Genomic DNA, 23,384 nt, shown 5'->3' on the forward strand with positions numbered 1-23,384 from the left:
ATAATAAAAAAATACTTTCAGAACTTAATAATAACATTATTAAATTTGATTTACATAATTTTTTGTAAAAAATAACGGTTCAAGTTAGATTCTCACTTCTGTAGCGAAAAGACCTTTACTGTAAACTATTTTATTTAATTTTCAAATATTTAATTATTATTAGTGCAGAACTTAATAAATTTACATTACATTAAATTTAAAACAAATTAAATGATGTTCTACGAATGAAACACAAAAACAATCAATATCAAACAGTTATATCCTATTCTATTTATTTAAAGTTAACTCAAGATGATAAAATAATTCATCAAATCCTTTTGCGATATTATTCAAAAACGATTCAATTCTAAAAAAAATCTTTTGAATTTGTCGACAATTTTGAGATCGCATTTCGAATTTTTATTACAAACTCTGGTCCGAATCCATCGATGCAATAAATTGACTTTCGCGTAATTTTTCGTCTTCAGCATTTAACAAAAGCGAATTGAACATATTTGATTGGTGCCACCGAGAACGACAGGACACTGAATTATATTTAGTGTTTGTGTCGCTTTCACTTCACGAATCGCATATAATTCACACAAACATAACACAACAACACGGATATAACATTTTAACGTAACAACGAATTAACGCAATGGACCGGTGTGATGAAGGTTACTTGGTCATTTTTTGGCATATTGATCTATGGGACTGTAAATTTCCAAAAATAATTGCAATGATGTCATTGGGCACCGTGCAGGAGTTAACTGTTAACTTCATTTGTGAACCAACGTTTTGCACAGTATTGCAGTGCTCATTATCAGTGCAGATGTGATGAACACTGCGTACCAAGGACTGTTACAAATGATGGTTCATGAATAGAACGAAGTGCAAAACGCAAATACCTTTAGTAGTACACAATTGCTGACCCTGTACAAGTTGTAAGTGCATCCCATGAATTTTTTAACCACCTCTGATCTGGGGTCCAAAAATTCTTGGTAAAAATCCTTGACTCTGTGCAGAAACAGGTGATAGATATATCGGTTGCAATCTTTAGAGAACAATCGTCAGGTGGAAATTCTGTACTTGTTCTATCGAAGATGATCTCTACAGGAAATACGCAGACTGTCGTTTCTAAGACTCGTTCTTGGATTTAACAGATCGACGGTGGAACGATTTGCCAGCCTCTCTGTTTCCTCTCCCCTACAACAAAGACTTCAAGACCCATGTTCATTAATTCAAAACGATCCCCACTCTCCAAAAAAACCCTCCACGCAGGAAGCTGACATTGGATTCTATGAAAATTATTTAATTTTCCTCCTCAGTAGAATAATTATATTTAAAAAGAAAAAGCCGTTAAAATTTCAAAAGCTGCTGTTCAATTGCTCCGTTGGAAGTTGACCTTTCTTTATACCTATTGATAAGATATCTATCTGAAAAACTGCCAGAATACTGCGAGTCAATCGAAAAAGATTGTATATTTTGTTTGTAATAAATAATAACTGCATCGATCCAATAAATACCTAATGTAAAAAAATGACTACGGATATATTTGCCGGAATACAATCTCCTAAAAAAAATTACCTGTTTTTTAAGCACGTAAAATACCGTATCCACAAATGGGTAAAATGGTAAGGTTAGATCGTAATAAGATATATAATACGTCACCTGGAATAGTACTTAACACTTGTCCACTGTCATCTTGGAATTCAAAATACAAATTTTTATCTTCGAATACCGACAGGAAGCAAAAAAATGTTTTGCTTTGTGGCCTTCGTTTGAGAGCAAATGTCATTATATCATTCGGATCGTGCATTGTATACAAATGTCCATATAAATTGAAAAAATTGGCATTGACGATGGCAAAACACGGAAATATAATTAATGGGTCTAAAAAGAAATTAATATTATTTCTATAATTTGCAAAAACAAACATCATATTGTCAAAAATTCTCGAACGGTGAGTTCTGACGTCAAAAAATTTACACAGGTATGTTATATTTGGAATATCTAGGTATCGATAATAAAACATGTGTCGAAAAGGAGTGAAAATTTAGTGAGAAAGAGATGGTGGCGAAATTTGGTAGTAACTCTACGAAAATTATACCGGTCTTGGGCAAGAGACTTGTTTTAAAAATACTTTTGCAAATTTTAATCACGTCTGAATGTAGCTTGCCTTCAAACGTACATTAAATTGAAAATCATCAAAATGCTAAAATACAACAATTTCTTTTTAAGATTTGATAGACAGCATGAAAAAATGAATCGAATGAATGAATTTGAATAAAATGAAATAAATTACAATGCTATGAAAAAAAAATTATATCCATTTTTATAAAGTTAAAAAAATGTTTCCTGAAGTAGTTTGACATTTCCCCCTGCATAAGTGCATTAAAATTTCACATAAAAATATGCCACTTTATAGTTTCATGTAAAACAAGACCATACCACGTGTTAAAATGCAGTTTTGTGCAGTTGATGATATCTACTTCAGAGAATGTTATTAAATTATGTTGAACACAATCTAAGCTTTTGATTCGAATTCGATTACAATGTTTTCATTAAAAATAGCTCACGAATGAATGTGCCGCGTGGGTATTTATAATTCAATTCCATTTAATAATTCAGAACATTCAGTAAAGTAAAATTATTTACTATTTTATATAATAATATCTGCAAACTATCTCAATGAATCACATTTTGAAGAACACAGTTGCAACAAGATTGCGATTTGTAAGAAATGTATTTGATGATTTATTTTCTGATTAGAATCAATTTTGTTTATAATAAATAAATAAATTATTATTATATGAAATGCATAAATGGAAACCACATAGTCAACGCGAACTTTTAATTCATGCTATGCAAAGTATAGTCGTTTGATATTTAATTGTTTGTGAAGTCTTTTGAATTTCTTGTTTTTGATGCAGATATTTTAACTGCTTTGTTTAATAAACAGCTAATAGTGTAAAATTTATACTGTCACTTACTAAAGTTCTCACTTATTATTTTTTTTTAACCATACAAAATAATGGATTATTCTGACATCAAATAGATAGCGACATTACTTAAGTCACCTGTAATTGGATAATTTATGTAATTTGATAATAACGGTTATTTATGGGTTTGTACAAATTGGCGTCACTGGAAAAAAAATTATCTCACTTTTTTTTATTTCTTATACTTTATTTATTTATTTATTGGTCAATTTTTATAGCGCCGCTTTTGTGAGATATCACCTCAGGGGCGCTTTACAGTTGATGCAGGTATTACAAAAATATAAATATTACAAAAATAAACTGAATTTAAGTTAAGTTATTACTTTGTAATTATAACTTTTAAACTTTATATCTATGTTAACAACACTTGTTTTTCCGGATGTTTGTAAATAAATAAACTAACAGCTGGTCGGGGTCGTTAATGTCAATAAGCAGCCAGCCAATATAATTACTTAACCTAAAGAATAAGAGTTACACATAATATAAAAACAAAGTACAGGATTTTCCAATAAGAGGTGTTATTTTGATATTTAATCGTGATAGATCAATGGTTTCGTTGCTTGTGTGGCACGTAGCGCCGTCTTGTTGAAAGTAAACGTTTTCCAAATCAATACCATTCAATTCCGGCCATAAAAAATCATTAATCATCTCTCGATAGCGATCCATTCACCGTAACTGTTGTTCCAGCCTCATTTTCTAAAAAGTAAGGTCCAATGACTCCGCCGGACCATAAACCGCACCAAACAGTCACACGTTGAGGATAGAGAGGCTTTTTTAACAATAAATCTTGGGTTTTCCGAGCCCCAGATGCGACAATTTTGCTTGTTGACGAATCCACCGAAGTGGAAATGGGCCTCATCACTCAAGATGATTTGCATTTGATTCACTCAAGTTAATTTTAATAATTTCAATGCGTTGTTGAAGCGTTATCGTTTTTATTAATGGCGTAGTTTCTACTTATCAAATGTCAAAAAATGACAGCTGTAAAAGTAACATCTACCGAAATAGCGGACTATTCAAAATAACATCTCTTATTGGAAAACCCTGTATTACCGTGGCCAGCTAGACTACGAGAAATTTATGAAAACAGCTAGTATTGTATTATCCAGTAATAACTAACAGAAAAAGCCTTAAGTTAGAAGCAGTTGTCCGTGAAATTGGACTATTTTATGCATGTGCCCAAGCTATAAATTTTGCACAGTAATGCAATAGTAAAATACGAAGGCTATATATTATTTATTAAACTAAATTAGATTTATTTTAGATGTAATGCGACCATTTTCAAAATCCTAATTGCTTCCCGAACAAAATAGCCTAAAAAGTTTATTTCCTCTAAAAGTAGATACTAATAATTAAAACAAATCTAATTGTAAACGGGAAAACATTTATTTTTATTTTTTTAATATCTTCAGGTTTTGAACCCGAGACCTACAAACAGTCTTTGCAAAACCAATTTCAACTAGAACTCCTTCTACAAATCTACAGATTCACAAAATGCATTTAACTTAAATTATTACCACATTTGTATTTTTAATCGGTTTCACCACACAACAGAACTCAAACCAGATCACTCGATCTAGTGATTCCCATTTACGCCAGTCATTGACTTTATCTATATTGTAACTAAATAAAATAAAAACACGACGGGTTGTTTTGGAGAACTTGAACAATTCTTCAAATTTCAAAGATAATTTTCAAGTTCTGTGAAATATATTTTTAAGTTCTGTTTTCATTTCAGTTCTGTCAAGCAACTAGCCTATAATGATATAATAACAGAATTTGAATAGGACGTTCACAGAACCCGTAAATGAACGTTGAGATTGGATGAATTGATAAATTTCAACGTTCATTTTCGAGTTCTGTGAAAGATTTTTTCAAATTCTGTTATTATTTCAGTTCTGTCAAGCAACTAGCCTATGATTATATTATAATAGAACTTTCACAGAACCCGAAAATGAACGTTGAAATTTGATGAATTGTTCAAATTCTGCGAAACAACCCGTCCTAATATCCACACTTTTATCATTCAATTTCTGCGGTGAAAAGTTAATAATTATTATATTTACGTTAATTTTAAGATTTGCTCTCAACTTTCCCGCAAATAAATAAATTATTTAATTAAATTAAGTGCCAACCGGCTTCGACATAACCGCATTCATGACAGATATCATAATATGAACACCGATATATTTTTTGTTTTACAGATCATAATATAAGGGTCGAAACCGTTTATTTATTATTTAGTGGTGAACGCAAATTTAAACTGTTGTATTTATCGTAAAAAAAATATTTAAAAAAAAACATACAATTAAATTAATCAAAATCAATTATGTGATAATTAAGGTTCACTCTTAATGTGTTTTATTGGGTAACCGGACAACAACACAACTCAACGACAATTCAACACACCTTTAAAAAGTGATATAAAGTCATGAAAAGTGATAAAACAAAAACTAGGTAATGTAGATTGGATTAATATGATAATTTTTTTTCATCACTTTCAATGACTTTATATCGCATTTTTGTCATTGTGTTGAGTTATTGTTACTTTACATTGTATGTTTAGAATTTTTAACCTCACTAAGACAAGACTGTGTTGAGATTATTATCATTATTATCGTTTTATTGTTAGCTTAATTACAGTTTAAAAGCTTAATCCGGTACTGTCTCACTTTGAATAGTACCATTTAAAAATACTCCGTACATCCGGTATAGTAAAAAAAATCCCACGTTTATCAGTAGAGCGATTAAAACCAGATTTAACTTATTTTACAGTATGGCGCGGGTTCTACCTCAAAATGGTATTTACCGAGATAATTGCGCATCGTAAAGATATTTTACTTACTACAAACATAATTGAGCCAACAGAAGAATAGACACTGAAGATATAAACCGAAAGCAATGTTTTGTGGACGTATCCGCGGGTTTGTGTTCCTCGAGTAAGGTAAAATTTCCCTTACATATTTCTAGTGAAATTTTTTTTTTTTTTTTGCAAATATATAAATTCTTTATCTTTTAATGTGAATAACGCATGTGAGTACCAACTGCTCCCAACCGTCCGGATATTCAGTGATACTACGGTATCCCAAACTGGAGTATGTTGTGAAAATTAAGTGGGGATGGGAAGAGCATGGGGTAAAAGAAGTTGGGGGAGTACCTGGTATTTCAGATCTGGTCACTAAACATGGTTAAAGCTATTTCAAGCAACGTTATGATTTCGATTGGTGGTCTTTCATCAGAGCGATAATTTCTACTATTCTGGAAGTAGATGCAAATGGTAAAAAAAAATATGGGTCACACCTTGCCTATTTTGTGTTAATTAAATTGATATTTAAAAACTCAAGATAGAAAATATGCGAGCTGAAAGTAATTCATCCAGAAAGTTCAGATAAAGAAAAGCTATTCGAATTTAAAACGACGAAACTCACCGTTCAAGAGATTTGTTGAGACAGACAAATAAATTTTCTTCTTTATTTCATTCTAGATCTTTTAACTATTATTTCAAGTTTCATAACGCCAGAGCTCGAGAGTTTTTGTATATATATAGTCAAACAAGTTTTCTGCTTTACACCGAATTCGGTAGTTCGGTTGGTTAGTTAGGGTTGGAGGTCAAATTGAACTAGTTAGAGGTATAAAATGGAATGATTTTTTCGCTGCGTGTCTCATCTAAATGTAAAAATTAATGTATACAAATGTCCATATGAATTGATGAAAATTGACATTGACGTGGTGACATGGTGAGTTCTGACGCCATGAAATTTACACCGGTATGTTATATTTGGAATTTCTAGGTATCAATAATAATTTTTTCGCTTCGTGTCTCATCTGAATGTAAAAATTAATGGGAATACTCTGAAGGTCTGAATTCTCGACAATTCAGTTGCAATTTTGGAAGTGTACCGTTTGTCTGAATTTTCGAAACAAACACACCTTATTTTGAAAACGATGACACGATTCAAAGCAAAAGTTTTGAAGTTTATTGAACCGGAATTACAAACACAGCGACACACAAACTAAATTAGTATTTTTAATCACGTACAAAAATTGTGTAGCTACGGAACATAGATTATAATTTTTAATAGCGTACCTTTTTTAAATTACGTGAATACTTAGGTTATATATATATTGAGTCTGTAACGGTCAGTCAATTGATAGCTAGTTTTCAATACCAAATTACAAAGGTCAAAAGCAATAGGCCATTCATTCTCACGATTCTGTTCATTCCCATAAGTCAAAACTTACAAATGGTTTTACGCTTAGCCTGTCGAGAACGAGATTAAGACAAATGACCTAGCGTTGCATTGTAAATGTAAGTGTTAAATAAACGTTGAAATGAATAAAATAAAATAAGAATTTCGTATACACCACTATTTAATCAAAAAGGATCGACATATAGAACGTACAGGGAGAAAATTGTTGCTGATTTACTAAAATCCTTTTATTGAAAAAACCCTAAATATTGGAAAACGTAGTCATGCACCTGGGTTTGTCGTGATTATATAAAATGACGAAATGCGAGAATATTAGAATTTTTATGAACACGTGTTCCGACATCACCATAACACATTCGTGTTTTATTTGTTTATTAGGAAACCTGTCAATTCATTCGTCAAAAGCCTGTGGTCGAGTTTTTAACCGGAATAAGAATAATTTGAAGAGCTTCTCCGTGTACAGGGTTTTCCAATAAGAGGTTTTATTTTGAATAGCCCGTTATTACAGTAGATGTTACTTTTGAAACTCTCATTTTTTGACATTTGACAAGTAGAAACTACGCCATTAATAAAAATGGAACGATACACGCTTCAACAACGCACTGAAATTATTAAAATTCACTTGAGTGAATCAAATGCAAATCATCTTGAGTGATGAGGCCCATTTCCACCTAAGTGGCTTCGTCAACAAGCAAAATTGTCGTATCTGAGGCTCGGAAAACCCAAGAGTTATTGTTGAAAAGCCTTTTTTACTCAACGTGTGACTGTTCGGTACGGTTTATGGTCCGGCGGAGTCATTGGACCTTACTTTTCGAAAATGAGGCTGGAGCAACAGTTACGGTGAATGGATTGCGCTATCGAGAGATGATTTATGATTTTTTATGGCCGGAATTGAATGGTATTGATCTGGACAATGTTTAATTTCAACAAAACGGCGATACGTGCCACACAAGCAACGAAAACGTTGATCTTTTACGATTGAATATCAAAATAACACCTCTTATTGAATTAGAATTACAAACAAGTATAGACCAATAACTAGGAGATACCTATTGACAAAATGTTACAATGAGCGGTGATTAATTAGTTAGAATAAATAAAATTATCAATAAATAGGTAGTTATTGCAATTATGTTTAGTAACAAACGCATTTATGTATACAGTAGGGTTACTGCCAAAAGTCGGTAAATACATATTTGGTTTTTTGAGTTAGCGATAATTTTAACGTTTATGTTTTCTAATCTATGTCTGGAATAATTTTGTTCCCCTTTAATATCGGTAAGTAGGTTTTTAGCTACTGCTTTTAAAATTAAAATTTCTTACTTCATTTTTTATAATTAATGGACCAGAAAAATGTTATAAAAGCACTTACAGAAATAAGTATGATTGGTTAAAAAACAACACGGTAAAGTTTAAAAAAATTAACATTAATGTAACCCTATTTTATAAAGAAGATCATACTTTTAAATTGATTTTACACCAAAACATGGTTTTGTAAGTTGCCAAGTAACCCCACGATACATCAAAAACTTTTATAAATTAACACAACGAAATCAAGGAGAGACTTCTTCTTCTTCTTTCGTATGTTGGGGGTTCAGAGGGGGACATCTAGGTCTGCGAGCCAGTCTAGGGCCTCAGGCGTCGCCATGTGGACCTCACCAATCCCGCCGGGGAATGAATGGAGCGGGCATTCGTTGACCACATGTTTGGTGGTCAGCACCGCACCACATTCACACATCGCCGACTCTTTAAGGCCCCATCTGTGCATCATGTGGGCACAGCGGCTATGAGAGCACCTTCACCTATTGATATCGGACCAGGTTTTGCGAGGCAATGAGAACCCAGGCTGTCTCTCGGTGGGGTCCTGTATGAGACGGACATTCCCACGTTGGCCGTTTGCCACTCAAGTTTACACCATCTTCTGGGGTGAGAGGTAATTGGAGGAGCCTCTCTCCTTCCGCGCAGAAGGGCTTTCAGGACTTCAAGCGGCATGCCGGGTGGGAAACGACATCTTCGTGCAAAGGTATTGCGCTTTTTTACAGCGCCTTCTTGTATTCCCTCAGTGTTGCAATTTCTCGCCTGATGTTTGGCGGGGTTATGTTTGCAAGTACGGGGAGCCAAGAGAGAGGAGTAGATTTTAAGGAGAGACTAAGATAACCAAAACATAATAATAATGACGAAGAAACCATTGGTTTTTAAACACATCGATCCTTTTTGATTAAATAGTTGTGTATACAAAGTTATTCATTTAATTTAAATTAAAATGACGCCACAAAGGGATTTTGCAATTATTAAGAATATGATATTACATTTATTTATTTACCACTAAGAAATAAATTGTTTTCCTTTACAATCCCTCAGAATAAGAAGAATCTTTTTTGTAACGTTTAAATCTCTTTTATTTTAGGCGTTGAAAATTGGTGTTTTTGCAACATAATTGGGTACTTGTACAATTTCATTGTTTATACACCTGTTTAATCAATAATTAAATATACTGCGGAAATATGAACTTGTGTACATTGTGGATTAAAATATGTCAATATCGGTGTTTGTGGCAGACGTGCCAACAGCGGTGTGTTTAATTTTATAAATTTTCTCTATCTATGATATTTTGTTTGAATTTATTACTCCTTTTGTTTTTGAGAATACTTTTATATGTTTATGAAAAATATGAAATTAACAATATGGCGGGTTGCATACATATATTTTATAAGCTAAGTTAAATTGACATTTCAAAGCACGATAGGAAAACACGTTGCATTTTAAAAATCGTTGCGTTAACCAACTAACTAACGCCGTCCTCCGTGGTCGAGGGGTAAGGCTCTCGTCTAGCAGGCCGAAGGTCGCGGCTTCGAATCCCGGCGTGCGCAAGTAAATTTTATTCGATCAATTTGTATTATTTCACAATTTATTAATTAAAAATAATATATGGTATACTTCGGCACGTTCGAAAGTGGAAGATACTCTCAATATCGCCCTGGTGTAAGACTACCATTCACAATAAAAATGTTCACATTCTCATTCACATTTTTTGTAATTTATTCTCCTTACTCTCTTTTCTTTGTTAATTCACTCTACATGCCCAAACTATCTGAGCGTCCCTTTCTTAATATTACTAACTAGCTGACGTATACCCGGCGTTGCTCGAATTTTCTCTACTTTCCATAAAGATAATATCAATTTATTATATACATAAACCTTCCTACTTACTTTCCATAAAGATAATATCAATGTATTATATACATAAACCTTCCTACTTACTTTCCATAAAGATAATATCAATGTATTATATACATAAACCTTCCTACTTACTTTCCATAAAGATAATATCAATTTATTATATACATAAACCTTCCTACTTACTTTCCATAAAGATAATATCAATTTATTATATACATAAACCTTCCTACTTACTTTCCATAAAGAAAATATCAATGTATTATATACATAAACCTTCCTACTTACTTTCCATAAAGATAATATCAATTTATTATATACATTAACCTTCCTACTTACTTTCCATAAAGATAATATCAATGTATTATATACATAAACCTTCCTACTTACTTTCCATAAAGATAATATCAATTTATTATATACATAAACCTTCCTACTTACTTTCCATAAAGATAATATCAATGTATTATATACATAAACCTTCCTACTTACTTTCCATAAAGATAATATCAATTTATTATATACATAAACCTTCCTACTTACTTTCCATAAAGATAATATCAATGTATTATACACATAAACCTTCCTACTTACTTTCCATAAAGATAATATCAATGTATTATATACATAAACCTTCCTACTTACTTTCCATAAAGATAATATCAATGTATTATATACATAAACCTTCCTACTTACTTTCCATAAAGATAATATCAATGTATTATATACATAAACCTTCCTACTTACTTTCCATAAAGATAATATCAATGTATTATATACATAAACCTTCCTACTTACTTTCCATAAAGATAATATCAATGTATTATATACATAAACCTTCCTACTTACTTTCCATAAAGATAATATCAATGTATTATATACATAAACCTTCCTACTTACTTTCCATAAAGATAATATCAATGTATTATATACATAAACCTTCCTACTTACTTTCCATAAATATAATATCAATGTATTATATACATAAACCTTCCTACTTACTTTCCATAAAGATAATATCAATTTATTATATACATAAACCTTCCTACTTACTTTCCATAAAGATAATATCAATGTATTTTATACATAAACCTTCCTACTTACTTTCCATAAAGATAATATCAATTTATTATATACATAAACCTTCCTACTTACTTTCCATAAAGATAATATCAATGTATTATACACATAAACCTTCCTACTTACTTTCCATAAAGAAAATATCAATGTATTATATACATAAACCTTCCTACTTACTTTCCATAAAGATAATATCAATGTATTATACACATAAACCTTCCTACTTACTTTCCATAAAGATAATATCAATGTATTATATACATAAACCTTCCTACGTACTTTCCATAAAGATAATATCAATGTATTATATACATAAACCTTCCTACTTAATTTCCATAAAGATAATATCAATGTATTATATACATAAACCTTCCTACTTACTTTCCATAAAGATAATATCAATTTATTATATACATAAACCTTCCTACTTACTTTCCATAAAGATAATATCAATTTATTATATACATAAACCTTCCTACTTACTTTCCATAAAGATAATATCAATGTATTATATACATAAACCTTCCTACTTACTTTCCATAAAGATAATATCAATGTATTATATACATAAACCTTCGTACTTACTTTCCATAAAGATAATATCAATGTATTATATACATAAACCTTCCTACTTACTTTCCATAAAGATAATATCAATGTATTATATACATAAACCTTCCTACTTACTTTCCATAAAGATAATATCAATTTATTATATACATAAACCTACCTACTTACTTTCCATAAAGATAATATCAATTTATTATATACATAAACCTTCCTACTTACTTTCCATAAAGATAATATCAATTTATTATATACATAAACCTTCCTACTTACTTTCCATAAAGATAATATCAATGTATTATATACATTAACCTTCCTACTTACTTTCCATAAAGATAATATCAATGTATTATATACATAAACCTTCCTACTTACTTTCCATAAAGATAATATCAATGTATTATATACATAAACCTTTCTACTTACTTTCCATAAAGATAATATCAATTTATTATATACATAAACCTTCCTACTTACTTTCCATAAAGATAATATCAATGTATTATATACATAAACCTTCCTACTTACTTTCCATAAAGATAATATCAATGTATTATATACATAAACCTTCCTACTTACTTTCCATAAAGATAATATCAATGTATTATATACATAAACCTTCCTACTTACTTTCCATAAAGATAATATCAATGTATTATATACATAAACCTTCCTACTTACTTTCCATAAAGATAATATCAATGTATTATATACATAAACCTTCCTACTTACTTTCCATAAAGATAATATCAATGTATTATATACATAAACCTTCCTACTTACTTTCCATAAAGATAATATCAATGTATTATATACATAAACCTTCCTACTTAGGGGAAGGGAGGGCAGGATGGAAGGCTTAACTTTAAGATGTCAAAAAAAATATAACAACATAATATCAATCCTTTATTTTAATAAGTCTTCAGAGAGATCTTACATGCTTATAAAATTGAGTTATTAAAATAATTAAAATTGAGTATAAAATCTGTTAGGACTCATAAAAGAAAAACAAGAAAAATTCCATCTTGCCCTAACCCTGAGGGCAGGATGGAAAGCTTATAAAGGCAAGATGGAATGAATTGGATATCCTTACATTTTACAGTTGACACATAAAAGACAACCGTTTTCTATGTCTGAACATAGTTCATGTGCCCAACCACAACACTGTGGACACTGTACCCAGTCCTCTGTGGACGGTTCCACATATGCTTCTCCACATAATACACACAACACATCGTCTTGTGTTGACTGCTCCGGATGTTGTAGTATATTTTCATCTTTTTCTGTCCTTTTCCCCTTTCTTTTACCCTTTCCTTTGTCCTTTCCTTTGTTTTCCTTGCCATTGAGGACCGGATTAAGGAATAATTTTGGTTTTACTTTCAGCTACTTATTTTTTTCAATAGTTTCTTGGAATGAAGAACTAGTTAGGATTTGTGATTTTTTACATCTCAATTTTCACTTCTTTATTATTGTAGGAGTAATTTTTGGTGATGGAAGTATTTTAATTGGAGAAATTTAATACGAGGTGGATGGTTGTTCCAAACTCTTATCAATAACACCTGAACTTGTTTTAAATATACTGTCTTCTGACATCGTATTCTGTGAATTATCAAAATTAAGTTGCACTTCTTCATCCTGTTTTTTTTCATAACCATCATGGACAGTAGTTGTTTCATTGGTAATATTGTCTACCATATTGACGTTTATTGACGAATAATCATTTGTGTCGGTATTTTTGTCTCCCTCATCAGTCACAATGAAATTTTGTTCGCCTTCAATTACTGGAGCGTTTTCATAAAAAGTGGCCGATGCAAAGTCTAAATCTGTAAACAAATGTCTATATATGGGAAGATGCCAGCCTTTCTGAACCCACTAGTGGCATTTTGCACAGTAGCACTTATGTTCATAGGCGATGCATACTGGCCTAGCTATATCAAACTGATTTACTCTTCTTCCAGGATGATTCTTTTGAAAAGTGTCTAGGTTTGCTCAAAAGCCACTTTGAATGAACGGTAAACCAAGACGTCCAATGGTTGCAGCTTGTGGCTTGTGTGGGGGGGAATACTGACCATGATTATATGTTTTTCTCGAGCTGAATTTAAAGCTTCTAGATTTTGATGAGTAACATGATTATCTGGAATTAATTAAACAGGTCTATCTGCTGTTGGTATTGTTTTCTCAATAAATATTTGTAGCCAGTTGTTAAAGGTGTCGTTAGTTATCCAGCCCAAATCAGTTACACCACACTTGAGAGCCATTGGGAGCTCCATCCAAAAGACGTTCATTCATTCTCTTCCTGTGTCCAAATATAAAGAAAGGTGGAATGAAGCGACCAATAGCACTGAAATCACAAATCACTGTGGTAAATTGCCCTTTTTCTACTGTTGCTACAACGCCTACTTGTGTTTTGCCTTTTGTAGAAATTACTCAAGGAGGTTTAGAGGCACTAGTCTTGACACCAGTCTCATCCATGTTATAGATGTCGTCGGGTCGTGACAGAAAGTTATTTTGAGAAATAAACATTCATAGGTTATCATAGAACCGATCCACCTGCGTGCGATTAAAAGCCGAACAACGAGCTAAAGCTGTGGGTTCCGGTGTCCTGTAAGTTAGTTGGTGATGCCTTTTCATAAATCCGCTAAGCCATGCTCTCCCAGCCTTCTCACATGTAAATGGATGCGGTATTTTGTTTTGTACCTCCACCTCATAAGCAAATGCTGTAAACTTTCTTTTATTAAGCCGTAAAAAAGGGTGTCCCGTTCAATGGCAAGGTCACAAATTTTTCTCTCAAGTTCTTTCGAAAAAACAGTTTGAAATCTACCTAGGTTTTTGGACGCGGTACCTTTTTTGATATAGCGGTGTAAGGTTCCGATCGCAATTCCGTATTTCAATAAAGCTACGCGTATTGTAGTAGTTACAGCTTCGTCCATCACTATCTTGTTTCTTCAGTTCAAGATCCTATGTTTCTCTTTGTAATATACTTGAACACCATTTATAAAGAGAATCATTCTCAATTAGTTGAAAAAATTTAAAATAGAAATCAAAATAATTGCACGCGGGCAAAATGGAAACTATTCCATCTTGCCCTAAAATGCAATTTTCCATCTTGCCCATAAGCTAACTGCCAATAATAATATCAATTTCTTAGAAAATCCTTTAATTTTTTTCCTCTTTAAATATCAATTCATACAATCTATTCCTTATAGTTAGTGTTTATAAAAACAAAATGGTAGTATTACTTACTTTGTATGAGTAATCACACTTTTAAAGACCACTGATTTTGTAATAATTCGTCGAAAAATACAAAACACGCGTGCAAGTCACTTGGTGGCGCGAGCTGAACCGAGTCTCCGGACATAAATACAACATGGCCGCTTATATCTGTGTGCGTAGTGACACGGGCACTTTGTCACGTGGTTGGCGATAGGTAGATAGTTTCCATCTTGCCCGCTCCTTCCATCTTGCCCTCCCTTCCCCTACTTTCCATAAAGATAATATCAATGTATTATATACATAAACCTTCCTACTTACTTTCCATAAAGATAATATCAATGTATTATATACATAAACCTTCCTACTTACTTTCCATAAAGATAATATCAATGTATTATATACATAAACCTTCCTACTTACTTTCCATAAAGATAATATCAATGTATTATATACATAAACCTTCCTACTTACTTTCCATAAAGATAATATCAATGTATTATATACATAAACCTTCCTACTTACTTTCCATAAAGATAATATCAATGTATTATATACATAAACCTTCCTTTGTTTTATACTATTTAGTGATAACGCTTACAACAACCTTGCATTTTTGCGGATCTCCGCATTTCTCACATGGTCATGCATGGTTTTACCACACATAAGCCTCAGAAATCTCATTTATACATCTAGCCTCATACATTAGTGTAGGTACCAGCACTCCATCATGGACTCCTAGCTTACCTTCTTTGGACATTATTTTGCTAGCGCCAACCGCGTTCAGTCCTTTGTTAATGGAGTTACCTGCAATTACTCTTTTTTCGTTACTTTAACATAGATTTTATAGACAGAAAAAGCTGTGCAAATTTATCAACGTTAAAATTCACCACTCGAGAGCAACCATATTTGCTGCTTTAGAGTGGAATCTTTTTTGTTATGCGTGATTTTTTGCTTTTTGTACAGCTTTACATTGAATAATGTGAGGTAACAAATTAATTGTATTAAAAAACTTGAAAATAATCTTGCTCAATTTCTTATTACGCTTTTTAATAAACTAAGCTTGGGTCTGAAATACTGGAAAAAAGATCAGTAAAAACAGACCTTCGGTTTATTATCAGTGGTAGCTGATATGAGTGAAAAACCTCTCATTTATTTGCCAGGTATGAAATAATATGTATCGTGGAGGATCATGTCAAATTGTTTAAACACTTTATTCGTGAGGAACTATTATTGTTAATTGACAATCTAACTTTTGAAAGATTCTAGGTTAAATGCTGAAAATATTCATTTCGCATTTCGACCTGGTAGAGTTGTCACAAAAAAATGAGACGTTAATCTTAACTATTCAAATAATTTGATTTTTAATTAGTTTATTGTAACATTTATTTTTCAAAAAAAAAACAATATAAAAACCAATACACGTCTTTTAAAACTTAAGAAAAAAAAATGGTTTGACTGAGGACCAACATTTATTTTGTATACTAACTGATGAAATGTCATCCGATTTAAAAAAAATGAGTATGTAAATGTGATTGCCACCAAAAGTTGGTGGAGATGTATTGTCATCGACTGCGAGTATATCTGCCGAGTTTCAGCTTGATCGGATGTCAGGAAGTGGTTTAATTACCACTTCCAATATTTGCATTCATTCATTCACGAAAACGAAAGTAAAATTCAAATAGATTAATTTGAAAACTTTAACAGTTCTTGTTGAAAATAACAGAGAGCGCCACTTCCGTTTACAACAATCCCAAACTGTAAAGTTATTATGATAATAAGCAGATACTGTTAGCACAATAAACGTTATAATATACTCGCAAGGTTATATGTATAACAAAAAAGTTTAGTGACCAACTCATGAAATATAATATACCTAATCATTGAACTAAAGAAGAATTTATTATATTGATTAGTTCTAATTTAAGCCATCGAGGTGTAGTGATATTTTTTTCTCTAAAAATAGAAATACCCATAATACAAGTAAATAGGTACTGGTTATAATACAATAATTTTAACCACAGTTTATACAAATTCAAATGTAGAATTATTTGCTTTGAAGTTAATGAATACATTTCCGTTTTTATAGCTGAGGTACGACGTTATATCGTATATCCACTTTCGCAACAATAATATTTGACTAATAATACGTCCACTTGTGCAAATAATGCTGCCTTTGCTCTAATTTCGCACGTAGGTAATTTTGTTAGGATATTTATCACGAGATAAACTTCTGTTAAAACTAAATCAATCTGATGCTATTTCAAAACATCTGTTTCAACTTATTAATTTTATTGTTACAGATCGAGCGGCGTTATCGTCTCGCAACGATGTGGCACCTAGTCCTGTGTGCTATAGCAATTTGCCTGACTTCAACACTCGCCGATGACGTTGAATCAGAACTAGGATTAGGAAAAGCTATCAACATATTCAGCAGGTACGGCTACCTCAGCATCTGCATGAAAGTAGTCCCAAGAAACGACACAGAATCCTGGATCTTCAGAGAGCCAACAGTAAACGTGTTCAAGAATATTGGATATCTCGAAGAAGCACCAGACAATGAAATTCAACAAAAGCAAAGAGTCTTCGAGGGAGACTTTCACATGGAATTCTGCGATAACTTGAAACAGTTGCTGCAAGCCTATTTCAGGGATTTCAACATAGAAAAGTTGGACAAACCGTGGAGGGCTTTTACAGCGGGTTGGCCTGTAGACGTGATGGCTCGAAATTTAGGGATAAACTCATCTTTTGTCTTGGGAGATCACTGCTATGTTCTTGTAAGAGTAGCGAGGTATAGAGAGAATGCCAAGATGAGAGACTTGCCTATTGACGTAGATGTTGAAGATGTAATAGCGGACGCTATAAATAAAGCAGGACACGCGGCTGATTCGGAAAGCTTGGCGGAGTTTATCAAGAAGTATGGGACGCACTACATTGCATCGTATGTCACTGGAAATGCACTGTATCAGGTCAGTTTTTTTATAATTATTGTGGCTATTTACCCATTTGACATTGATGTTTTTTTACATGGATCTAAAAAGCCCTGGAGAGCCATGGACAGCCATCTTGCATGACTGCTTTTTAACCGATTTGTATACAAAGTTGTGCATAATAAACTATTATTATTTTTTGTTTGTGTTTAATGCAGTTATATCGGCGTATGATAAGTAGATTTTGGCATTTCCGTACATCTTCTCTCACCCCGCGGCTTCAAATTGTTGTCTTGTTGTGTTATTGCTACGTTCAGGTGTTTTTAGATGCATGTTTTTTTATCAGTCGTGTAAATGTAAAGCATCGATGAATAGACTAAAACTGACATGTTTTATTTTATTACCTATATCATATATACTAATTTCGGTTGTAGAAGTGTCTGTGAGTGATTCTATCTCTGGTTCACCATTTTTACTTCATTCTCAGATTTGTTTTTAAATTAAGTGTTTTTTCAAAATTGAAACTGATTGTATCAAGAATTTAGACAAGCGATATTGTAGGTACCTACCTACGTACTTACCTATAATACAATTTTTTTAACAGAAAATTATTTTAACTGCCGTTTTAACACAACTGATGTATCAAAAATTTAGACAAGCGATAAAGTATATACCTACCTATTATATAATATTTCGTATGCCGGAAAATTATTTTAATTCTATATTTGAAATTGATATGTATTTCTTTTGTATATTTCTAAGGTTTAATCCTTGACAAAGTAAAGTCAAATTTCGCGATTATTTAAGGATATGCGCTTTTTCCATTTTCAAGAAAGCGTTATTTACTAGCTAACTAGATTTATTAACATAATATCCCGTGATTTTTCACGGGTTTCGCTAGTTTTGCCATAAGATATGTGTAGCACCAGAACTCAACCACCTTGAATCTTTATATCTTCCGATATCACACAAATGTGTTTTCTGCTTTATTACCAAGGATTATGAAGAAAAGTTTGTACAGTTTTTTCAAATAACGCTTGTTTTAAAAGTTGGAGGTCAAACCGGATAATTTTTCACTCCGTAAAACATCACTTAAAATGCAATTTAACATGTTGCGTAAGCTACCTGCCAATCTAGAGGTAATACTTTCGTGAGGTTATTATCTCATTAGAATGTTTATGTAGGTACCTACCACTAACGAAAACAGTCTATAGAAATTGATCTGAGTAGATATGAAAACAAAATCTCTTTAACGCAATTACTTATTAGGTATACCTTATACCTATTATCATATCACATTTTCCGACACACACACCCAGTGCTTCCATCCAGCGGGTTTCTGGAAACTTGTTTTTGAATGTCTTTATAAATTATTAGCAAGAAATGTGTTTTTGAATAATTTTTGTAGTATTTTCAAGTAAAGAAAAATGCAAGAATAGCGATGTACTTGTCTCAATTATTGAGGATCTACGAAAACAGATCATTGTTTTACCCCCGCAAATAATTACGTGACTGACATTTTTATTCAACCCAAAAGACAACAAATACATTATTTACGACTCCGCTAGAGAACGTTATTGGAAAATATTTTATGAAACAGGATGCAGGGAATATTTAGATACCTACGTATAATTTTAAAATCTTTTTCTGTTACTTTTCGTACATTTCATTTCGTGGCTAGCAAAGTTTTTTTACACCAAAGGCATTACTTGGAACATTTTTTGTTGGAAACCCGATTTTACGGAAATTGGAAGACACGACTGCCCATAACCTTTTTTTATGTATATTTACATTTACCGAGGTACCTATTTTAGTACACAGCGTTATTTATAAAAGGATAGGCTCAGTGGACCAGTTGGTATAGTTCGGCAGCATTCTTGCCCACTGGTCGAAAGGTCAAGGATTGCTATTTTGCCGACATGTCGTAATAACTGGGCGCCGGCGTGACTAATAAATAATAGGTAGGTACCTATCATGTTTCACATTCGAAAGAGGGAAGTGTAAAAACCTTGATCAATGAACATATTCGACTTACAATTTAAGACAGGGGTAATAATATTAGAAATGCACATAGATGTGGCTACAGCAAAATTTGGGGAGAATGACGTCACAGCCGTCTTTCGCAGGAAAACATCGCTTTAATAAATGTGCAAATAATAATTTAGAAAAAACTTAAACACGCAAATTTGAAGTCACTGTAGAAAAATTCTTAATGAACATAAAAAATAAAAATAGTTCCATATTTTCAGTTTTTTTTTCTTTTTGAATGATACTTTAATTTCTTAATTTAAGGAGGAATGCACGATTAATATTAGGAAAACTGAAGGTTTTTTTTAAAATACATTATTATATTGGAAGGTTTTTTCGTTGGAAACCAGTTTTTACAGTAATTGAAAAACACCACTCCAGTTAGCATCAATTAGCTACAATCCACCCAAGGAAGCATCTAAATACAAAATGTTAATTATTTCACACAATGACAATATGTATGTGCATCATATATCCCTACGCGGACCCCATTGACACCCGGGCCGCTGAACAGCCCACATAGGTACTCGACTGATCAAAAATATTTTTTCATTTCAGGTATTTGTCTACACAAAGAATGTGTACAGTCGCATAAAGGAGCGCTTAAAGACCAAAGGAGTGATGGACATGTCCACCCTGGAACTAGGAAACTACTTCTCCCCCTGGTACGCAGAACACATAGGACAGATACGAGTAGCGAGCGGGAACCGAACTGTAGACACGTGGGCGTCCAAGAAACTGCGGGTTCACTACTACATCTTCACTTACCCGAGCTTGTTAAAGTTACACGGAGACGCGTCTTTGCTGAAAACTCTCGATGGCCTCTTAGGAAATGAGGCCTTATTACAGTTGCAATTAAAGACGTTATCGCCTGCGTTTAAGTTGCCTAGAGAAAAGTTCTGGTTCGAAGAGATGATAGACAATTATTTAAAACTGTGGGAGAACAACATGTGATCAAGAATAATTGATTATAATCATGCCGCTTTGTTACATGTCTTGTTCATGAGAAAGAAGGAGAGGTTACAAGTTAGAACGGAGCTGTCATCGGTATGTTTATAAAATAAGTGATTATTGAAGTGATGGCTGATTCAATCGGCTGTCGGGATAATGTGTTCGTTATTGTGAAAAGTGTTGTTAGTCAAATGAATTGTAGTATATTGTAGTAACTATGGAAAACTTTATTGTGAATAATGTAAATGCCAAATTACACAATTGTTGTGTGTAACTATTATTAATTTATTAATATTGTGGATACAAAGTACTTTAGTTAGGATTTCTTTCTTGTATTTTAAAAACTGATTAATACATCAGTATTGATTACTGAAAATTTATTTCAGAGGTAACACAAAATTAAATAATATTGTTTTAATATTTAATATCATCGAATGAAGAACTTTGTGTTTTAAAAACTTATCCTTCAATAACAACTACTTTATTTAAGTGCAGTAAGTCTGATTGTTTAACCTTTTTCCCTAGTACACTGGAAAAAAATAAAACTGTATTCGTCAACAGATCATCTCATCAATCTCACACAAAAAACTGAATTCATCTTCAGTTCATCTCTCATCTTACCAAACTCACCAGAAAACTGTATTCATCTACAGCTCATCCTATCAATCTCGCACATGAAACTGTATTCATCTACAGTTCAACTTATCAATCTCACACAAAAAAAAAACTGTATTCATCTACAGATCATCTTAACAATCTAACACAAAAAATTGTATTCATCTACAGTTCATCTTATCGATCTCACACAAAAAAAACAGTATTCATCTACAGCTCATCTTATCAATATTGCACAAAAAAAACTGTATTCATCGTTAGCACATCTTATCACAAACTGATAATTTGTGCCACTTAATCTTTAAATTCACCGTACTGAAAAAATCTGTCTTAAGAAATGTATTATCACGTAAAATTCTTTCAATCTCTACGCAATCATAATAATATGTGTTAGAGCTTAGTTAGTAATCCATTAAAAAGTGCATAATATTTCCTGTGTTCTTTATTAAATTATTTAAAGGCCTTTAAAAAATGTCTAATATGTATTAGTCAATGTTTTGTAAACAAAATTAATAATAACATGTCCAATAGTCCAAATCTTAACAGATGTTGCAAATCTACCATTCTCTTCAATGGTAAGTTATAGTAGATGTCCTTGAGAAATCCTATAAATTTATAATATGCTATTTAGCAGACATCTTGCAAATCCGGTAGTAGGGAAACAGTTTGTATAGAAAACTAATTGATTCATAAACTCGTAATCTTTTTCCGTACTACTACAACCTTCAGCAATGGTATCAAATAATTACAGCAATTACTAGAAAATGGCATTGTACTTATCTTGTGCGACTTTTTAACATGAATGAATTATTCATGCAATCAAAAGGTCATAGTTTCAATGATGTGTGATGAATTCTTGATAAACATTTGTTTTCACAGGATATAACTTACTTACCAATATGAAACTGACAAATTTTAAAACTGAAAAATATTACACATTTCAAAAATAGAATAAAAATAATCATCTGAAATAAATATATTTTAGACAGGTACTGTCAGGTACCTGGTTACTTTATCATTTGGCTGGATTTGAAAACATTCCTTTTATAATTTAATAACTTTTAACATAGTATAATATGTACTATATACTACATCATTTCCAATTTTGAAAAATGCTGAACGACATTATTAAAAGATATTACACAGCTTATATTGATCCTCCAGAAAAACGTTTTTTTTTTTCAAATTTAAAAATATCAACTTCAGACTTGATTTACTCAAAAACGAAAACTCAAAAGTCAAAAAATTTTATACCACAAAATGTGATGTAGATTCATCAGTTTCCCGCTTGAACTATAAGTTTCCGGACACTGTGTACATTCTCCCAACACTTTTGTATCCAACTTAACTAACTAACTAACTAACTAACCATCACGCCGTTTCCCCGCAGGGGTAGGCAGAGAGGACGGACCGCCAAACAACTCGGTCTTGGCACACACTCCTTGCCTCATTCACATTCATACATCGTCTCATACATACTCTTCTATTATTCTGACTCTTGACATGGCCCGACTCGAGTATCTGATTCACTTGATCGTGCCATGTCTTCCTCGGGCGTCCCCGACTTCTGCTACCATTCACATTTGCATCATATATCCTCCTTACACTCCTATCTTCGCTCATTCGCTCTACAT

At 32.2% G+C, this 23,384-nt stretch overlaps 1 protein-coding gene across 1 annotated transcript in view; it reads left to right on the forward strand.

Moving 5' to 3' along the window:
- tsl (membrane-attack complex domain containing protein torso-like) overlaps positions 1-21,949 on the forward strand; it is a 128,532-nt gene extending 106,583 nt beyond the window's left edge. Inside the window, exons 2-3 of the mRNA XM_089644518.1 lie at positions 17,530-18,195; positions 20,743-21,949. Of these exons, the coding sequence (XP_089500644.1) occupies positions 17,557-18,195; positions 20,743-21,138 (1,035 nt within the window). The 5' untranslated portion in view covers positions 17,530-17,556 and the 3' untranslated portion in view covers positions 21,139-21,949. The remainder of the gene's footprint in view (positions 1-17,529; positions 18,196-20,742) is intronic.
- The last annotated feature ends 1,435 nt before the right edge of the window (positions 21,950-23,384 follow it).

Source organism: Hesperophylax consimilis, chromosome 21 (genome assembly GCF_061612785.1).
Source record: "Hesperophylax consimilis isolate HC1 chromosome 21, BYU_Hcon_1.0, whole genome shotgun sequence".
NCBI classification, from domain to species: domain Eukaryota; kingdom Metazoa; phylum Arthropoda; class Insecta; order Trichoptera; family Limnephilidae; genus Hesperophylax; species Hesperophylax consimilis.